Here is an 18,462-nt window from a genome sequence, read left to right as displayed (position 1 = left end):
AGGACTAAAACTAAACATTATTTTCATTATGAATTAATCTGCTGATTATTTTCTCAATTAACTGACTCATCGTTCACAATGCTTGTTTTGTCCAGCTATTGGACAAACTATAGCAATTATAATCAAAAAAGTAACTCATGTAGTCAAGTACATTGTTACTTCACAAACACTTCTTTGACTTAAGAATTATAATGCCTTAATCATGAATTTGGAGTTGTCACCAAAATCAATGAAAATAAATAAAAGACACCATCATTTGCCAATTTATTTATATGGTCAACAACCTGCTCCACAATGATGAAAATATTAATATATACATATATATAAAACATAAACTATGAGCTTTCTATTTGTACTGACATATTGAATATGGTTTTTATAATGTGAACCTTTTTGTGTATTTTATTCAGCTTGTTCATTATCTATTCTCATCTCAGTGCTGCTGTAACATGTGAATTCTGTCTATGGATTTAATAAAGTTAGAACTAATATTATTAGAACTTGCTTCAAAAAAAGTTCACACTAAACCACTACAGGAAACACAGGCTTTTATTTTGCAAAAAAGATAAACACAATTCAAAAAGACAACAGTGATTCAAATTGTCTGTGTGCGTAAATGAGTTCATGGCTGTAGCTCGTAGCCCAGTGGGTCGAGTCCTCGGTCCAACAGAGAGAGCGACGACTCCCTCAACTTCTGCAGGAACCTCCTCAACTCCTCTTTGGAGAAAACCTGCATTTGTAGAGAAATGGAGGCAGAAAGAACAAAACATAAAATCCACGACCTGAAGAAGATAAACAACCAGCTGACCAACATTATCATCGAAAGTTTGGACTTCAGTGAAAGACACTCCTACTCACAAACTTAAGAATAAAAGTTAATTATCAAATTTCTCCAAAACTTCAAAATGCCTGGAGTTACCTGGTAGAGCCGGTGTTGGTCAGATGAAATGATGTCAGCAAGTCGCAGCGCCTCCTGGTGTCTGGAGGAGTTCTGCAGCACGCTGAGCAGCAAGAAGCTGAGGCGAGGCAGACACAGAGAACGCAACGCTGCCATCTGGTGGCTGCGCTCTGAATCAGGCTCTGAATCCTGAAAACAAAACCAAACAAGCCATTTATTAACTGAGTTCCTTTAGTTCCTTTAGTTCCTTAGCACTGCAAAAGGTTCCTGGAGCCCTGGGAAAGTTCCTGCCATAAATGAGTGGTTCATGTGTCCTGTCGTAAATAATAACCTGTCTGTTGTCGACCATCCATCCTCCATCGACAAACAGCAGCACGTTGTAGATTCTCTCCTTCACATCTTCAGTCAGAACGTCCAGACGGCACGACCAGGCGGACAGAGAAGTCTGACACACACACAAACACAGTTATGTGTTACAGTGAGTGTTACTCATGGTATAGTGTGTGTGTGTGTGTGTGTGTGTGTTGTGTACCTGGTACTCCTTTTCTCTCATCTCATTGGCTACCCTCTCTGTGAATTTAGCTTCAGGGGCAGGTGCTGGCTTCTGAGGGGCAGAGCTACTGTGGCTGAACCAGTCAGTGAAAGCCTCATGAGCTTCCTGTAAGACCATTAGAGACACACTCAGATCAATAAACATTATTGATACATTATTAGCAATAGTCTATAAGCCATTTTCCACCACAGGAGCTAAAAAAAAAACCCCAAGGCGACACCGCTTCAGGTAGGAAAGTGTGATTTAGTTCCTTTAGGTTATTTTGGCTGAACCAGCAAAGACATGTGCGTCATTTATACAAGCACTATTTAGATTCAAAACATCAAACGTGCATGTTTTGTTGTGTATTATGCAGATTCTGTGATGCAATTCTTAAAGTTTTCATCTGGAAATTTAATCAAAAATTATGGCCTATGACCAAATACCTGCAAAACTAATGAGATTCCCTATCAGTGTAGCGTTAATTAGCAAATGTTAGCATGCTAGCAGCTAAATCTAAGATGATGATCATGGTAAAGTAAAGTACAGTATAGTGATTATTATTATGTTTAACAAATTATTATAGTCACAACTATGGTAATCAGTCTTGATATTATTTATAACATTAATACAGAGACTGGTAACAGACCAGGTACGCTCTGATACACAGGTGTTCTCTGATGGCGTTCTCGTCCTCAGCAGGTAAGGTTGTCTGACCGATCCCCGCCCACTGGCAGCAAATCTCCTTCATTGAATCCTCTGGAACTTTAGAGAACACCGCCTTAGCTGCGTCGTGTTTCTGCAAGGCTGAGAGGACGACATAAAGACAGACAGATCATCAGAGAGACAGAAGAAATGCATCACGAGACGAGGATCAAGTGACCAATAGAGCCACAGAAGTGCATTAAACTTCTATAAAAGCATCAAATCCTCACATCTGAGAAGCTAAGAAAAAAAAAGAAAAGTACCCAGAAACTTCCTCATGATGGCGTTGGACTGCTTCAGGGCCTCGGCTCGATGGGCGGGGTCAAATAGCAGCCAGTCAATAACATCAATCTTCCTTTGGTCCTCCTATCAAAAGACAGCATGACAGTAACTCCACCCAGTTCTACTAATACTAAAAACAATAAGTCTACCTGTACTAATATTGTCACCTGATTTAGTTTCACGCTTGTTTAATCGTTTTTTTGTAAAATATTCTGTGTTTGATTTTTGTTATTTTCATCGATGAAATTTTAGTCCGATTCCAGCATTTACAACTTTTTATGTCACATAAGTTACTGAGGCTAAACCTGTCCACGTCTTTGATGAGTACCACTTTCACTCTGTACCTTTGTAGTTGCCGTCTCCAGCGTCTGGTTGTGGTGTGTAAACTCAGTGTCATCTCTCTCCCTCACAGTCTCCACCACCAGCTTAGTTATCGCAGCAACATCCAGACCTACAAAAACAAAAACACTCAGTATTCTCTCAGTAAGAATGTTTGCCGTTTTACTGGCCTCAGTGTGTCTCACCGGCTTCACTGGCGAGCTGCAGGCAGCGGGGGCGGAGCTCTGCCTGGGTGACGGTCTCCAAGAAAGCAGCATACTGAGCTGTGGCGAGCTCGGCCGGGAGCTGGCCAACGTAGCTTGCCACCAGGTCAGTCTGCTGATCCCGAATCAGAAGGGAGACATATGCCTTCAGCACATCCACACACACCTCCTCCTTCAAAAAGGGAGAGAGAGGTGGAGAGACAAACAGGTCAACAGACGTCAACACGATGAATCGACAAAATTCTCCTACAAAATGCTCTGTTGTGGTTACAGACTGTAAATTTTGTTTATTTTTACCTTCAGCGCCAAACCCAGAGAGCGGAAAAACAGCACGAGGTGAGTCATGAAACGCAGCAGGTGGGAGGGAAGGGGCTTAGAAGCTGTCAGCCAATCAGAAAACTCCTCCAACAGACCTGAGAGAAAGAGACAGAGAGGTTTGGTTCAGGGTTAGGAGTAGTGTTTTGGAAAGCTTAAATTATAATGAGGTGGTGGTGGTGGTGGTGGGGTCTTACCATCCAAGTCTCCCAGGATAACAAACTTCTGGATGATGTGGTAATGCTCTCTTGTCTCTTCCAACACCCTCTGCGCACACAAGCAGATAGAAGCTGGGTTTATGCTGCATTCAGTCATGTGACTTTGGTGATCATCTGTCACAGTCGGTCAGTGTGAGTTTTACCTTTGACTCTGAGGCTTGAAGCTCCTCAAACACCTTCTCCATGGTCCAGCTGAGGAGAGACGCAGCCAGTGAAGTGATGAGAGAGATATGAGGTGTGTTTTTAATCACAGTGCAGGTTTGTCTATAAAACCAGTCAGTGATACAGTCTAGATGATTTTCCCTTTTCTACAGTAAAGTTTTAAACTCCTGCAGGTTAAACCAGGCTAATGAAACTTTTAGGGCTGATTAACTCTGAAAGAAAAAAATATTGTCTTGTGTTCAGGCCAATACAGCATTTCCTTGTGTGTGTGTGTGTTTGTGTGTGTGTGTGTGTCTGCGTCGTACTTGGCCTCTAGATATTCTCGCGGCAGTGTCTCCACTTCCTGGTGGGCCATACCCGATGACATCAGATCCTTTTCGACCAGCGAGTCGACCATCACTCTGAAGTACGCCCACACGCAGTCCTCCCATGATTCACATACTGCCAGGATCTGACAAACACACAGAAACACACACACACACAGACAGTTAATATATATTACATGCTGTGATCAGATGGATCTGTACAAACTAACACACTGGCTGATCATTGTTTGGCTAACATGTTTGATTTTATTGTGGTAGGACACAGGATGCACGTGTAGTTGAAGCACCTCAGAGACTCAATACAGGACTCAAGTTCTCTGGATCCTGCCGTGACCTCTGATCCTAAAACTAGCCTGAGATTCATTTACTGAGCGCCAATGTAACACAAACAGAATCACACATTACCGGTTTGAGGTTTCCACTCAGGCTGGCATAGATGGCTCTCTCGTATCTGTTTAACTGCTCCTAAAACACAGACAGCAGGTTAACACTGGACGATGTTCGACTCCTTCCTCTGTGGATAAATGTGTAATCAGTGTTTTGTTTGTGGACTGTGCGCCGTATCCTCATTCTCCTACAGGGAGGTGTGCGTTTGTGTCGTACCTCCTCAGCCATTCTCCAGCAGCAGGCCTTCCAGATTCCTCTCTGAGGGTTTCCTTCAACAGGCTGCAACTCCAGACTTCCTGCGGAGAGAAAAGAGTCATGTAGACAGCGATGGTGGGTAGATACAAACAGTCTTCAGAGGAGGCAGAGAAAGTAGTGTGAAGCTAATGAGTAGACTTCAATGATCAATTGTGAATAGAGGATGAGATTTCAGTTATAAATCACATAATTAACTGAGTCCTTAAAACTGTAGGAGGTTAAAGTTTGGTGAGCCGTGGTTGATTTCACCAGCTCTGATGACAACTACACATCAGATTTACTCATAACTAACCGATATTAATTCTGAGGGTTGGCTAAAAAACAAAAACTCCAGACTGTTGTCTAGTCAGGTAGGTTAGTTTGTGAGCATCATCGTCATGAAAGAGAAGCAAGACATGAAAACTCAGAGGTTACCTGAGGTCATGTTGGGATCATGGTACAGTTTCCAGCCTTCCAGAGTTGCTGCCCTCCAGGCCTGACCACAGCGTTTACACAGCCGCTGAGCCTAAACACACACAGACACACACAGAGAGACAGCTGTGGATCCCGGCAGGAAGTGAGACATTCCCCATAATCCAGACACAGTGTGGAGGTGCATGTGGCCTGGATACTGAACTGTTTGAAGACAGACAAATCCTTTAAAGTTCCGCATCTTTCTATTCTTTTCTGACGACTGTCATTAATTTGGGTGTACTGGCCCTTTAAATACAGTATGAACCAAAGAGTGTCTCTCTACCTCCTCGGTCATCCCCGCTCTGATCAGGGTGAACAGGTTCTTCAGCAGTCGGGCGTCATCCTCTCTGTCCAGGTCAGCCAGGGGGCGCTGCTGCCGGAGAGGAGCGTCTGGGTCCTGAACACACACACACACACACACACACACACACACACGCACATTTTATCGATGTATTTATTAACAGTAGGAATGTGGAGGCGTGTGTTGTCATGGTAACAGGTCTCACCAGTTCAGTGACCAGAGGAACAGTGAAAGCAGCACCGCTCTTCCTCCTCATCTTCAGCGCATGAAGAGTGTTCTCCCTGAGACAGAGACACAGACACACACCTCAATTTTACTGTTGCAGGAACTCACCGATGATGCTGATACACACTACTGTAGACTTGATATTTAAAAACTCACCAGCAGACATTTTTGGCGTAGTATTCTATATTATCCGAAAAATCTCCAATCTGATCCTTGGCAATGCACTCCAGCCAATCAACGACCAGCTGCAACATAGTGACCAGACAGTGAGCAACTAGCAACAGGATGGGCTTTCATCCACCTGTTTCTATGCACAAAACAACAACAAAAAAACTTAAAATATCACGTGTGTTTGTGTGTGTGTGTGTGTTACCTGACTCTGTCGTATGACAGCATCCCGCTGAAAAAGCTGCTCCACCACAACCTTCTCACTCTCACTGGGAACCTACAAACACAAACAGACAGAGATGCAAACACACTTTAATCTTTACAGCCTCCAGAATCCTCATGCTTTGGATCTGTGTGTCCATCAAGGCTGAAGTCTAATGTGTATGTTAAGAGAGTGTGTTTGCATTGGAATTGCTTCAGGTGGAAATGATTACAGAAGGAAATTTGCCTGTATTAAATTAAAGCAGATATGTATGACTCACAATGTGGAATTCTGAAGAGAGTAATTTATGTTTTTCAACTCCTCTTCAATTAAAGATAATGTATAAAGATTGAATAACTTATCAAAAAGCTTGATGAACTCTGTAACCTCTGGATGTGTCTATAAGCAACTCTTTGCTAACAAATTTGTCAGTGCTGGCCCCAAGTGGCCAACAGGAAAAGCACTTATTGCAGATTTGTGAGTGTGTGTTTGTTTCAGCATTAACTGTTACTTACAACCATGTCTGTCATGATGTCATCTTCCATCGCCAACTGGACCCGATCCCTGCAGAAACAGACAGGTGATTAATTGGAGACATGTAAACGGTCGATCAGACAAGCAGACAGTCGTTCAGGACGACAGGTACCTGTAGAGTGAGGTGATGAGTCTCCATGAGCAGCTCTCCTGCTGCAGCAGCCAGCGGACTCCTGCTGTTTTACTGTTCTGACCCGCTCTGAGGACCACAGACTGCAGCACGTCCACCTTAAATATGGCGAGGGAGGGTTAGAGGTTAGAGGTGCTGGCAACAGGTGTATTTTGGAAATTTGCACAGCCTAGTTTGAATTCGTTTTTATTTTCCAATGTATCAGGGGAAATCTATGCACTCACATTGCCATGGTTACAAAATGATTTGCATAAATATATGCATAACATATACAGATCACTTCTGTAACAGCTCATGGGTTGAAGATTAGTAGAAGGTTAGTACAGGTAGTATAAAATTCAAACATCTACCATCATAAAATACTGCGGTTGGTCTGCCTTACTTTCACACCACAAAGCTGTTTGATTGACAGTTCCCTCATAAAGATTAGACATTAGCACACTCACTCACACAAAACCTACCTTGTCCTGGCAGAGTGTCTGATAATCCTCCAGCAGCTCAAACACCGCAGAGGAAGAGTGTTTCAGAAAAGACGTGAGGAACTCTGGGAAAAGACTGGCAGCCGCTGAAAAGATAAAAAGCAGCAGCGTTAACAAACGGGAGTGCTGTAAACTAACAGTGCAGAGTAACAGGGGTGCGTTTGTTTTACTCACCAGCCTCTCCTGGGTCGTCCTCCTTTAGTAGTGCTGAGCTAAGGTTGGTGATGTCTTCAGTGAAGAAGCTGGTGTTCTCCAGTCCCGACACAGGTGACGTGTACATGCTGTTGGTCCAATCACTGTCATCCAGATTCTACATACACAGACACACATCATCATTAATCAGGAATTCATCATGTAAACTGTCACTTTTTATGCCATGGGTGACAGATTTGTTGTTGTGTAACAGATTTTTGTTTGCTCAATTAAATTATTCTTTCTGTGATCATAGTTTCACCACAAAATATATTCTATTTGCTTTGAAAACACATTATTCTGCGCTCAAAATGTCACATTGCGCACTCAGGAATGAGGCACAAATGTAACGCAGAAGAATCTGACCATCGTAAGAGCAAGTCTCATGGAAAAGAGCAAGAGAGGTTTAAGATAAGAAAACAAAAATATTCTTGCAATTTCAGGTCCCTCTGGGTCCTGAAGTGAAAGTCCCGTTCATTTTTCCTCACAGCTAGAGCACTTTTACAAGTCACACATCACGTCTCAAGTCTATGAGTGTGTGTGTTTGTGTCTTACCATACTGCTGGGTGCGTTTCTGGGTGTGTGTGTGTATCGAGGCGTTCGACCTCCTGGAGCCAAAATGGAGGAAACATCTGGAACCCTGGGAGTTACTGAGAAAGAGAGAGAGATGAGACAGGAGTGGGGATTTAGTCACATATGGAGCTCTTTACTATTAGAGGTTGTATCAGGATTAATATCAGCTGGTGTGTGTCCCCCCCCTACCAGCTTGTCTGAAGAGCGAAGCAGGAGTTGCCCTCAGGAGGGAGCGGGCTGGTGTTACCATGGAAACGATGGGGCTGCCGTTGCCAGGTGACGGGACTGAGACCAGCAATCAGGAAAACAACAGCAAAAGAATCCTAGGCGCTCATCTCAGAGCATACACACCTTAGTCATTAAATAAATGCAGTAGCCAGAGTGCCGAACGGAAACAAAAAATAAATGGAGACAACAAACAGTTTTACATTGTGAATGGCGGAGTCAGCCATTCCTGGGCTGGATTTCACTGCCTTCACAAAAACAAGGGATTCAAAGGAAACAATGTAATCCAGCATTACTGTTTGTATTTTTATCTCCGTGATATCAGCCTCACTGGTTACTGTTCCCTCTCCTACAGCTGATCAGAGCTGAATTAAGTTACAGTTGATAGTAGCTCATTCAACACAATGTTGGCCTTTATTGTGAAGCTGTCATGGGAAACACAAGGTATTTCTCAATGAGGTTGGTGTTCTCCATAATCACTCCTATTTTTTTCACTAACACAGTAACACACTCAATCTTCCAGATAGAGGATACAGGCCACTTTCTTCCTCCTCCTACGGGCAGCGATCGTCACCTCGTCGTCTCGGACCACAGGAGACGGCAGCTCACTCTGACCCCTAGACAACAAAATGAGTAAAAACATGTTATTACTAACATGAGAACAGGTTAGTTCGAAAAAAAAAAAAAAAAAACTCGTCTGACACAAAGCGGTCATGCAAAATCAAATTCTGCCTAAATATGACAAAACTAGCATCTTAATAAGGTAATATCTATAAAAAATTAAGTAAACAAGACCATGCATTCAAAGCCAACTTTTGATACTGACAGCAGCAGTCTTGTCTAAATCTATTCACCTTTTTGATTAATTGATTTGTTTAAAAATGTCAGAAAATAATGAAAAATGTCATCAAAACCTCCCAGAGCCTGAGATAACATTTTCAAGTTGTTAGTTTTGTCTGAGCAACAGTCAAAAACCCAAAGATTGTGAAGTGAATTTACGGAGACTTTAAAAGGAGCAAAGTTCTTGCATTTGACATGACAGAACCAGGTAATATTAAGCACATTTACTTTATAAAAAAAAAAAAAAAGCAGATTAAAATGGTTAATCCATTATCGAAATAAGTGCAGTATACTCTAACACTAATACAACAGTCCTGCAGTAAATTCTTCCTTTGTGAAGATCATAATTAATATTCCGCTTTTGTTGAAACTGTTTTAAAGCGTTGATAATTTCAACTGTGCACTAACAGGTATTTGAAGGCTGTTGTATGATTGCATTAGTTTTGGGTAGCTGTACCTAATAAACTGCAAACTGAAGGCTTGGTACTGTAACATTCACAGAGGTCAGATTACTGAATTAAGTACTTTTAATTTTAGTACCTTTCCTGATAATTCTTATGTACTTTTACTTAAGTAATATATTAGGTTCAGGAGTATTTACGGTGTGGTACTTGAGTACTACTTCCACTACTGAGTTTATGTCAACATAAGACAAACCAGGCAGCACTTAGCCTGCTAGCTTCTGCACCGACTATGAACGGCATCTTTAGCAGTTTTAGCGTCGTTAGCCCCAGCTAGCGGAGTAAACTAACCCGACGCGGACCAGCCGGCTGAATAACCAGCTAACGACCAGAAGCGCGGCTCATATACAGAACTAAAATTAAAGATGTGTAAAAGCTTATAAAAGTCAAGGAATTGTGAATTTATATATATTTACCAGTCCATGGTTGTGAGCTGTCAATTCCCGCTTCACGAGGTTTAGGCTTCTTCTTCGTGTGTCTTAATTCCTCTTCTTCTTCTTTTGAATTTCCGGCAGACGGTTCAGCGTTAGCTTCCAGAATATCTAGCTCCACAGGTGGAAGCCTCTGGCGTCGATTAATTGTACTATTATTGGTAGCAGGGTTTGATTGGTGTTCAATTCATTGTTTTTAGGAGAATATGTACTGTTTATAAACATGCTTACTAAGTCATAACTGTGACAAACTCATTCTTATTTGTGTCAGATTGTTTTTTTATTGTCTTATTCAGCTCACACAGTTTTCTGTGCGGAGTGAGTCACCTGTTACTAGATGATCTCTGTTCTACCCTCCGGTCCGTTAGCAGCCGCTGTTGCTCCATACACGGACGTTAAACGGTGTTAAACGCAGAGGAAACAGGAACACACGGGGCGGTTTTTAAGCAGAAAACACGGGCTGTGTACAGCAGGGGAGCAGGGAGGCAAAATCTCCCAGTACTGTAACGGGGATTCGTCACTGCGAAGGCCGGGATTGGAACTTCGCTCTGCCGGGGAGAGGCGCGCGCTAAGCCCGCTAACTCACGGATATTTGTTTGGCCGGAGGGAGACAGGCAGAGCAAGACACAGGGGAGAAGCAGGGAGACTGATGGAAAGATGGAGACCCCAGGTAAACTTTTCTTATTGCGTGGCATAATGACAGACAGACGGACAGACAGACAGACAGACAGACACTGAAGCAATTGGTCTTGATGAAATGAACTGATTGAGTTACATTCAGTCTTAAAACTGTAATGTGCTAACTAACACTGACACGTATCATTTAACCAGTAATTTACTGTTTAACCTACACTAGTTGTATATTGGTATTCATATTAAAGTCAGTGTTCAGAGCATCAAGCCGAACTTCATTTAAAAAAAAAAAAAAAAGATTTTACTGTCACGCATTATGTTTTCTTTCCTCTGTTGTTAGAGTTATTGGTGAAAACAGTGATGGAAAGTAATATAGTACAGTTGAGTATTTTACTTAAGTATAATTTTGAGGTAATTGTACTTTATTTGACGCTTACAGTTTAATGCTAGGCTACGATACTTCACTACATTTTGGAGGCAAATATTGTACTATTTTCTTTCTTAGATTTATTAAACAACTACAGTGACATCTAACTTTGCAAGTTTTACATACAAGACAAATATTGTCAGCATTTTTTTTTGTGAAACTATCAAATATAAAAGACAACAAATTTCCACCATTTCAGTATATTATATTATATTTAGGCCTGCAACTAATCGTTATGTTAATTATAATTCAATCAGCTAATTATTTACAATTAATTATTAAATACCTTTTGTCAGTAACTTGTAACTAAAGCTGTAAGAGTAGTAAAGTAGAAGTGTAAAACAGCATAAAATAGTGAAAGTAAGTTGTATTTTTCCTTCAATGCAGTACTTGCACAGTAAAGTACTTATTTTTCACCACTGCCAAACATTAAACTAAGTAGTTATTATTAGCTTCACCTGCACTGCTTCCACAGTAATGCATCCTAAATTATATTATGATAATATAATAAAATATAATAATCTAACACTGAAATGTGCAGTTCTTCTGCATAATGTGTGTTTTTAGTGTCTTTTGCTGACAATACTTAATGTACTCTTACTGAAGTAAAATTTTGAATGCAGGACTTTTACTTTTTATAAAGTATTTTTACATTGTAATATTTTACTGAGTATTTACTGAGGTAAAAGGTATATTGAATACTTTTTCCACTAGTAGGTAAAAAAGTATTACCTTAACATGCTTTCAATATCAGTATCGGTCAGACTGTATTTCTGTCTCACATGATATAATGATTTATCTCACATGCATCATCTGTAACATGGCTGAAATTTCAGACTTTCTAAGATTGACTTCCTCTTCTTCTTTTTTTTTTTTTTTTGCAGTGTGAACAGCGAGTTCAGAGAAGTTAAACAAAGCTTGGCTGGGGTTAGCTAAGCTTCCATAACCATGGCTGACAAGCTGTTTAGTTTTTCAGTCAACAGGCGCATTGTCGCCGGGCTGCTGGTCAACCTGCTGTCCTCCATCTGCATTGTTTTTATCAACAAGTGGATCTATGTACACTATGGCTTCCCCAACATGACGTTGACCCTCGTGCACTTTGTGGTCACGTGGCTGGGACTCTACATCTGCCAAAAAATGGACGTTTTCTCTCCAAAAAGCCTCCCAGTCCGCAGGATCGTGTGGCTGGCTCTGAGCTTCTGTGGGTTCGTGGCCTTCACCAACCTCTCCCTGCAGAACAACTCCATAGGGACATATCAGCTGGCCAAAGCCATGACCACACCCGTCATCATCCTCATCCAGACCACCTACTACAAGAAGACCTTCTCCACCAAGATTAAACTGACACTGGTAAGGAAAGCTTAAATCATCCCCTGAATGTAGTAGCTGGCTAAAGCTGTGACCACAGTCTGCAAGAGTTGTGCTACCCAACTTTGTTGCATACGTCGTCCATGAGTGTCATGCATTGTGAAGAGATGTGCAGTATCAAGTGAGAAGAGGTAAAGACATGGAGTGGAGCCAATGTTTTTCATGATCTTGGCAAATTAATAGTCAGTAGTGGATGAGAAATATGGACAAAAAGAGCAAAAATAAAGTCCATTTAGTGGGTTTGGATTGTTCTCTGGTTCTCTGAGTAATATATGTGTACACATCTCTGTAGGTCTGCCTCAAGTACTGTCGATGTTTGTTCTTGCCAAACCAGTTTCAAGGCTTCATGTAAAAGTTTTGGAGGTCCCTTAGGGTGTTCATTGGTTTTCAGGGCCAATATTGTCTCATGCCTTTGTGATTTATAACATTATGATGAGCTGCAACAGGCAGTTCTGTTGTTTTGAACTTCTGCCTGTCTGTTTCTTTGCCTGTCTTTCTCTCCAGGTGCCCATAACATTAGGGGTGATATTGAACTCGTACTATGATGTGCGGTTCAACCTGCAGGGGACAGTGTTTGCATCGCTGGGTGTTCTGGTGACGTCGCTTTACCAAGTGGTGAGTAAATATACGACCTGAAATAAAAGAAAGACAGAGTGGTTTTGTGAAATTGTTAGGAGTAAAATGAATCTTTTTTTTCCCTCTCTACCTGTCTGTCTCTCTGCCTGTCTCTCTCTCTCTCTCTCTTTCTCAGTGGGTGGGGGCTAAACAACATGAGCTCCAGGTGAACTCCATGCAGCTGCTCTACTATCAGGTATAACTCAACACTAGAGACTGATAAAAAATGTGCAATAAGAGGAGTGGTACCGCTTTATAATTCGATATCAATAGTATCACCGAATCAGCAATTTAATAGAATGTTAATCCTGTGAATATAATATTTAAAATGGCAATTTAATACTCAGTATCTCCACCTATTGCCTCTAATACGTGTAAGATGCAGATCCGCTGAAGGCATCCCTAACTACTGATACTGTGACTGTGATGTTGTGTGTTCTATTAATAAGCGATGAGATGTTATGACGAATGTTAACACAGTGACTGTCCCGTCAGGCTCCTCTGTCATCAGGCTTCCTGCTCTGTATTGTTCCTTTCTTTGAGCCGCTGACTGGAGACGGAGGAATATTTGGACCATGGTCTCTGCCTGCTCTGGTCAGCCTCACCATGACACACACAAACACACACACACACACACACACACACACACACACACACACACAACACTTGGTTAAAACACACACTGAACACACACATGCCAGCCCACACTCTGCCCTTTTAAAAGAACTAGTTTGTGCTTTAATTTAGTTATGTTTAAATTTGGACTTATGAAGCACTTCAGTTACAACCAGGCTGAGTGTGAACTTAAAGAATAGCTGGCGCCATTGGCTCCAGTTCATGTTGCTAAGGTAACAGTGTTGTCCTTTTGTTGCCTAGGTGACAGTGCTGTTCTCAGGTGTGGTGGCGTTCCTGGTCAACCTGTCCATCTACTGGATCATTGGAAACACCTCAGCTGTCACGTATCCTTGAAAACACGGGCGCCCCAAATGGCCAGTCGGTTTAGGGGGGGGTGCAGTGGTTGGAGACGGAGGTTCTTCTGGGCAGGTTCTTGAGGTAGTTGAAGGTTCTAGGGCTTTGAGGTTTTAAGGGTTTGTTAGAAGTCTTCTTCCTGCAGGATTTAAAGGGTTTGAGGGTTTTTCTTCGTCTCCTCGACGGGGAATTTTTATGTTTTCTTGGGGAGCTTTGAAGCTTTGTGGTGAACTTTTCTAGTCTTGTTGAAAGGGTTTCAGAAGCTCTTGAGAAGGTTTCCAGTTTCCTGGAAGGAGGATTTTGGTGTTCTTGGAAACCTTTTGAGGGCTTTATTGCATGCTTCCTGGTCTCTTTGAAAGGGTTTCATAACCTCTTGAGAATGTTTCTCCTGTTCTCGAGATGGTTTTTGATTATCTTGGTAAGTTTTGACCGTGTTGCAAAAAGATCTCTAGTCTGGTTGAAATTGTTTCAGAACATTTTTGAGAAGGTTCCTGGTCGTCTCGAGGAGGTTTTTGGGTTTCTTGGGAAGGTCTGGAGGTTGTGAAGAGGTTTCTAATCTTACTGAAGAGCTTACTTAAAACTCTTGATCAGATCTTTGGTGTTCTTTTGGGGTTTGTGGGAGAGTTAAGGGATGTAAGTCTCATCTTTATTATTTATTAACGGTTCATGGATGTCTTCAGGAAGTGATTTTAGATATTCATTGTTCCAGGTGGTTTTGGTTTGTGTTGTTGTTCTCCTGACTCTAGTTCGCAGCTACAACATGTTTGGACATTTTAAATTCTGCATCACCCTGATTGGAGGATACCTGCTCTTCCATGACCCGCTGTCACTCAACCAGGTGAGTCTCGCTCTGCTGCCCTGATGATTCAAACCAGCAACCTCCGATTTCCCCCCAAACCTTCTTGTCTCTACCTGTCTGTCTGTCTTCCTGTCTCTCTCAGGCATTGGGGATCCTCTGTACTCTGGCAGGTATCCTGTCATACACTCACTTCAAGCTGGTCGAACAGGAGGAGGGGAAGAGCCGCCTGGCTCAAAGACCATAGGTTGACTTACCTGTCGATCACCTGCACGGACTCCTGCCATTGGCTGCCCACAGTGTGACCGGCGGCAGAGACCTCTTTATATATTTTTAATTTTGTTATGAGTATTTTTTTAGGAGAGTAAAGAATTTCATGCTGGTTCCCAGACGGGGTTTAAAGTGTACGACATGTCAACACGTCCTCTGCTCTTCACGCTCTTCCCATGATTCTTTGCTCAACAACGCTGATGTTTATGTTTTTAAGGGAAACTGAAGCTCATCACGTCGGCAGCTGGACTTTCTGTTTTTTTTTCAGCTGCTGACATGAAAGTGAAAAGTGTATGAAGGAATACGAACGCTGGTTTTTACACGTACAGATGCAGAGGGTCACATTGAGCTTCTTCCCAGAATTCATTGCTGCTGTTGGTGGATTGAATCAAAAGGAGACAAGGTGGGCAGTTAAAGGACTGTGAGAGACACCAAACCTTCATCTGCTGCTGGATGCAGGCGCTGCCATGAGAACAATGTAATAATAGTAATGATATTAGAAAAATAATAATAGTGTTTTTTCTTTTTCATGCTAGTTCAGTTCATCCAGCAGAAAAAAAAAGGCAGCTCAACTCACACACCCAAAACAAAATATCTCAACACAGTACATCCTCTTCCAGGTGTTTTTGCTTTTGCCCAGAGCAGCTATAGTGTTGGAAAATGTCCACATTTCTGACAGCCGACATCAAGGCAGAAGAAATAGAGGGGAATCAATCAATCATTAATAACCAAGTGTATTGGATTAGTTTCGGGATGTTGTGTGTACCTGCTGTTTCTGGACTCTAAACAGTCTCTTAAACCCCTTTTTATAAGCTCTTATCTATAAGGGATTTTTGCATTAAATTTACATGGACATTAGAAGCCAGTGGAATTCATGTTGATACCAAATAACTTGCAGCAAATTACTTCAGTGTCATTCATTACTGTCCCCTGTTTACACTAAGGCCACCTGCCATGTGTTTATAGTGAGTTTAAACCATGGCTATTTGCACACAAAAATCTGAACTTTCCTTATAATATATTTTGACACTGACTTAGAATCATAGTGAAACTATTTTCAAGCTCAGTTTATTCTAAAGACGTATTTACGCCATCGAATCCACTGTCTTAACTATAAATTAAACTGGATGGTGTAATACAGCTAATAAACGACAATGGCTTCCTCCATCTTGGAGGTTGTCGCTATAAAGACAGTTTGCTATTAATCAACAGCACGCATTTACTTCTCATTCTTCCCAAAAGTTAAACTCAAGCATGAAAAATGTTTACCTCGCTGATTTAACTGAAAAATGAACCTGCTGAAAATGTTGGTGTGACCGAGCCTTTAAAGCGAACAATTATCAAGCAGCAGGAACAGCAACAATCATTTTGTTGTGAGTGATTAAATAGCTTATCTTGCTTTAAACTGAGTGTTTATGCAGTCTGCAGTATTTCAACCTCTGGTTTTGGACTGAACTTAGTCTCATACAGTGTTAGTTTAAATTATTTCTTTCTTTATTTTTATTTTTTGAAAGAACCTATTACATTTTGATGACTGTGGCTGTGTGTGGGAGGAATCTGATCACACCCACTTAACTACATCAGATTTTTTTTTCCTCTTGAGAAAACATTTCAGATGCTCTGAGGATCACAGGTGGTGAGGGGCAGGCGGGTGGTGATTAATCCCAGCTGAGATCTGTTGGGTATTTAATGATTTAAAAACTCCAGTCAGTCATTTTACTGCTGAAATAAAACTCTAATCGAATGCTCCTACAGTGATGTTTCATTACAGGAAGCAGCAAAGTGTCTTTGGATTTACCAGACAGTGGCTCTGTCTGTGATGCACCGCAGCGTGACTGTAACCATGACAGAGATTCACTATTTGCATTTCACTTTTACTGTGTTGAACAGGTTCAGTCTGCTGAATAAAATGATTTAGTGACTTTTCAGCTGTTTGGATTGTTTGTCTGCTCATTGACGGGTTGTGGAGAGTTTCCATTGATGTAGACAGTCAGCGGTGGAGGTATTCAGATCCTGAAATGAAAGTACCAGTACATTAATTTAAATATAGACCATTACAAGTAAAGTAACTACATTTAACATCCTGCTTACAACAGTATTATCAGCAAAGCATCTTACTGTTGTAGCTGCTCAAAGTGGAGCTACAGTAGTTTGAACTATTTGGGCTCTTCGCCTTCAGCCTTGAGTTAAACTGCAACAGTAAGACATCAGTAAACCTCCTGTAGGTGGATTACTTTCATTCCTTATAACCACACCTAAAATGTAGTTTTCCTGTGAACAGCGCCTCTGTGTAGCTTTCCTGTGGCTTAGAGCTGAGCTTTCAGTACCAGTGTGTGTGTGTGTGTGTGTGTCTGTTTCATCCACACTGTGTCAATAAAGCTACAACAGTAACCCTGGTTCACACACACACACACACGCACACACAAGCTAGTGGCTGTGCTGGGAGGACCTTTCAGATGAATGAATGAGTGGAAAGAGTGCGTGTTTAAAAGTATCTGTAGTCTCCTGGGGAGGAAAGTCTGAGAGCTGCTGTAAAACAACCTCACAAAGACTCTGTTCTGTTTCTTCTGAAGGTCTAACTGTTTTATTTTCAGTTAAATTACATAGTTTCTGTTTGGTTTGATTTATCCTGTTAATAAGTCAGTAGCAGCTGAGTTATTTAATTCAAGTTATATTCCCAAATAATAACACCTGCATGGAAAATTCATATTCAATTACAGCTACTACCAATACTTTTGCTACTGCTGCTACTACTACCACTACCATGGATGTATTATAAGACTATCCATCTATTGATATATACAGTCAGTGGTTGAGGAAGTAATTACATCTTTACTTATGTGAAAATAGCCATACAACAATGTAAAAATACTCCATTACAAGTAAAAGTGCTGCATTGAAAGTGTCACGAAACTACTCATAATTCAGAAAAATGTCCCCTATTAATGCGCCTATCATAGATATGATATAAATTACACTACTGGATTCGTATTACACATGTTTTAATTTGTAAGTACAGATTTACAGCTGTAGTTGGTCAAAGTGGAGTTAGTTTTAATTATATTCTGTACATACTTAAATCTATGATAATCTAATATTATATATAATATAATATAAACATAAATACCATATCCATATATAAATATGGATATGGTATACACTACACAATACACCAATACAACAATAATGTGTTTGAATATGAATATGAGAAAGTAAATAAATAAAAACAAAATTTCTTATTAATTTTATTTAATTTTAATTTATTTTAATTTGTTATTTATATTCTATTTAAATTAAAAAATATTTTTAATTACTCATATATCTTCATTTTATTTCCTATTTGTTTTTAAATACTTTAAAAACACCGTTACATGAATAGTCGCCGTGAGCATTGCCTGTCGATGTGACACAATTTGAATGAACCAAAATATAACGTTGTTCACGGGTTAAATTATAATGCGATAATATCAAACCATCTAATACGAATACGACAAACTGTGTGAAAAATATAACTAAATGAAATATTTTCAGTAAGGCATAATGTGTGG

The 18,462-nt window shown here is 40.8% G+C and overlaps 2 protein-coding genes across 2 annotated transcripts; one reads left to right on the top strand and one right to left on the bottom strand.

The window, feature by feature from the left end:
* Nucleotides 1–531: 531 nt before the first annotated feature.
* On the bottom strand, nt 532–9,888 carry nup107 (nucleoporin 107). The gene is made up of 27 exons (XM_022749340.1): nt 9,822–9,888; nt 8,639–8,721; nt 8,069–8,164; nt 7,862–7,956; nt 7,289–7,424; nt 7,097–7,200; nt 6,618–6,733; nt 6,487–6,535; nt 5,975–6,046; nt 5,758–5,846; nt 5,582–5,657; nt 5,359–5,472; nt 5,037–5,127; nt 4,584–4,663; nt 4,386–4,445; nt 3,960–4,105; nt 3,636–3,684; nt 3,472–3,541; nt 3,257–3,372; nt 2,942–3,131; nt 2,762–2,868; nt 2,399–2,501; nt 2,080–2,237; nt 1,431–1,556; nt 1,230–1,343; nt 920–1,087; nt 532–730 (listed from the first exon to the last, which is right to left on the bottom strand). The coding sequence occupies exons 1-27, from the start codon at nt 9,827–9,829 to the stop codon at nt 623–625; spliced, it is 2,724 nt and encodes a 907-aa protein (XP_022605061.1). The 5' UTR covers nt 9,830–9,888; the 3' UTR covers nt 532–622.
* Nucleotides 9,889–10,265: 377 nt separating this feature from the next.
* Nucleotides 10,266–16,842, top strand: slc35e3 (solute carrier family 35 member E3). The gene is made up of 8 exons (XM_022749786.1): nt 10,266–10,506; nt 11,781–12,246; nt 12,769–12,879; nt 13,016–13,075; nt 13,375–13,473; nt 13,756–13,838; nt 14,602–14,686; nt 14,790–16,842. The coding sequence occupies exons 2-8, from the start codon at nt 11,845–11,847 to the stop codon at nt 14,889–14,891; spliced, it is 942 nt and encodes a 313-aa protein (XP_022605507.1). The 5' UTR covers nt 10,266–10,506; nt 11,781–11,844; the 3' UTR covers nt 14,892–16,842.
* The last annotated feature ends 1,620 nt before the right edge of the window (nt 16,843–18,462 follow it).

Source organism: Seriola dumerili, unplaced genomic scaffold, assembly GCF_002260705.1.
Source record: "Seriola dumerili isolate Sdu_G_001 unplaced genomic scaffold, Sdu_1.0 BDQW01000138.1, whole genome shotgun sequence".
NCBI classification, from domain to species: domain Eukaryota; kingdom Metazoa; phylum Chordata; class Actinopteri; order Carangiformes; family Carangidae; genus Seriola; species Seriola dumerili.
The sequence above is the reverse complement of the archived record's forward strand: the minus strand, read 5'-3'. Positions and strand labels throughout refer to the sequence as shown.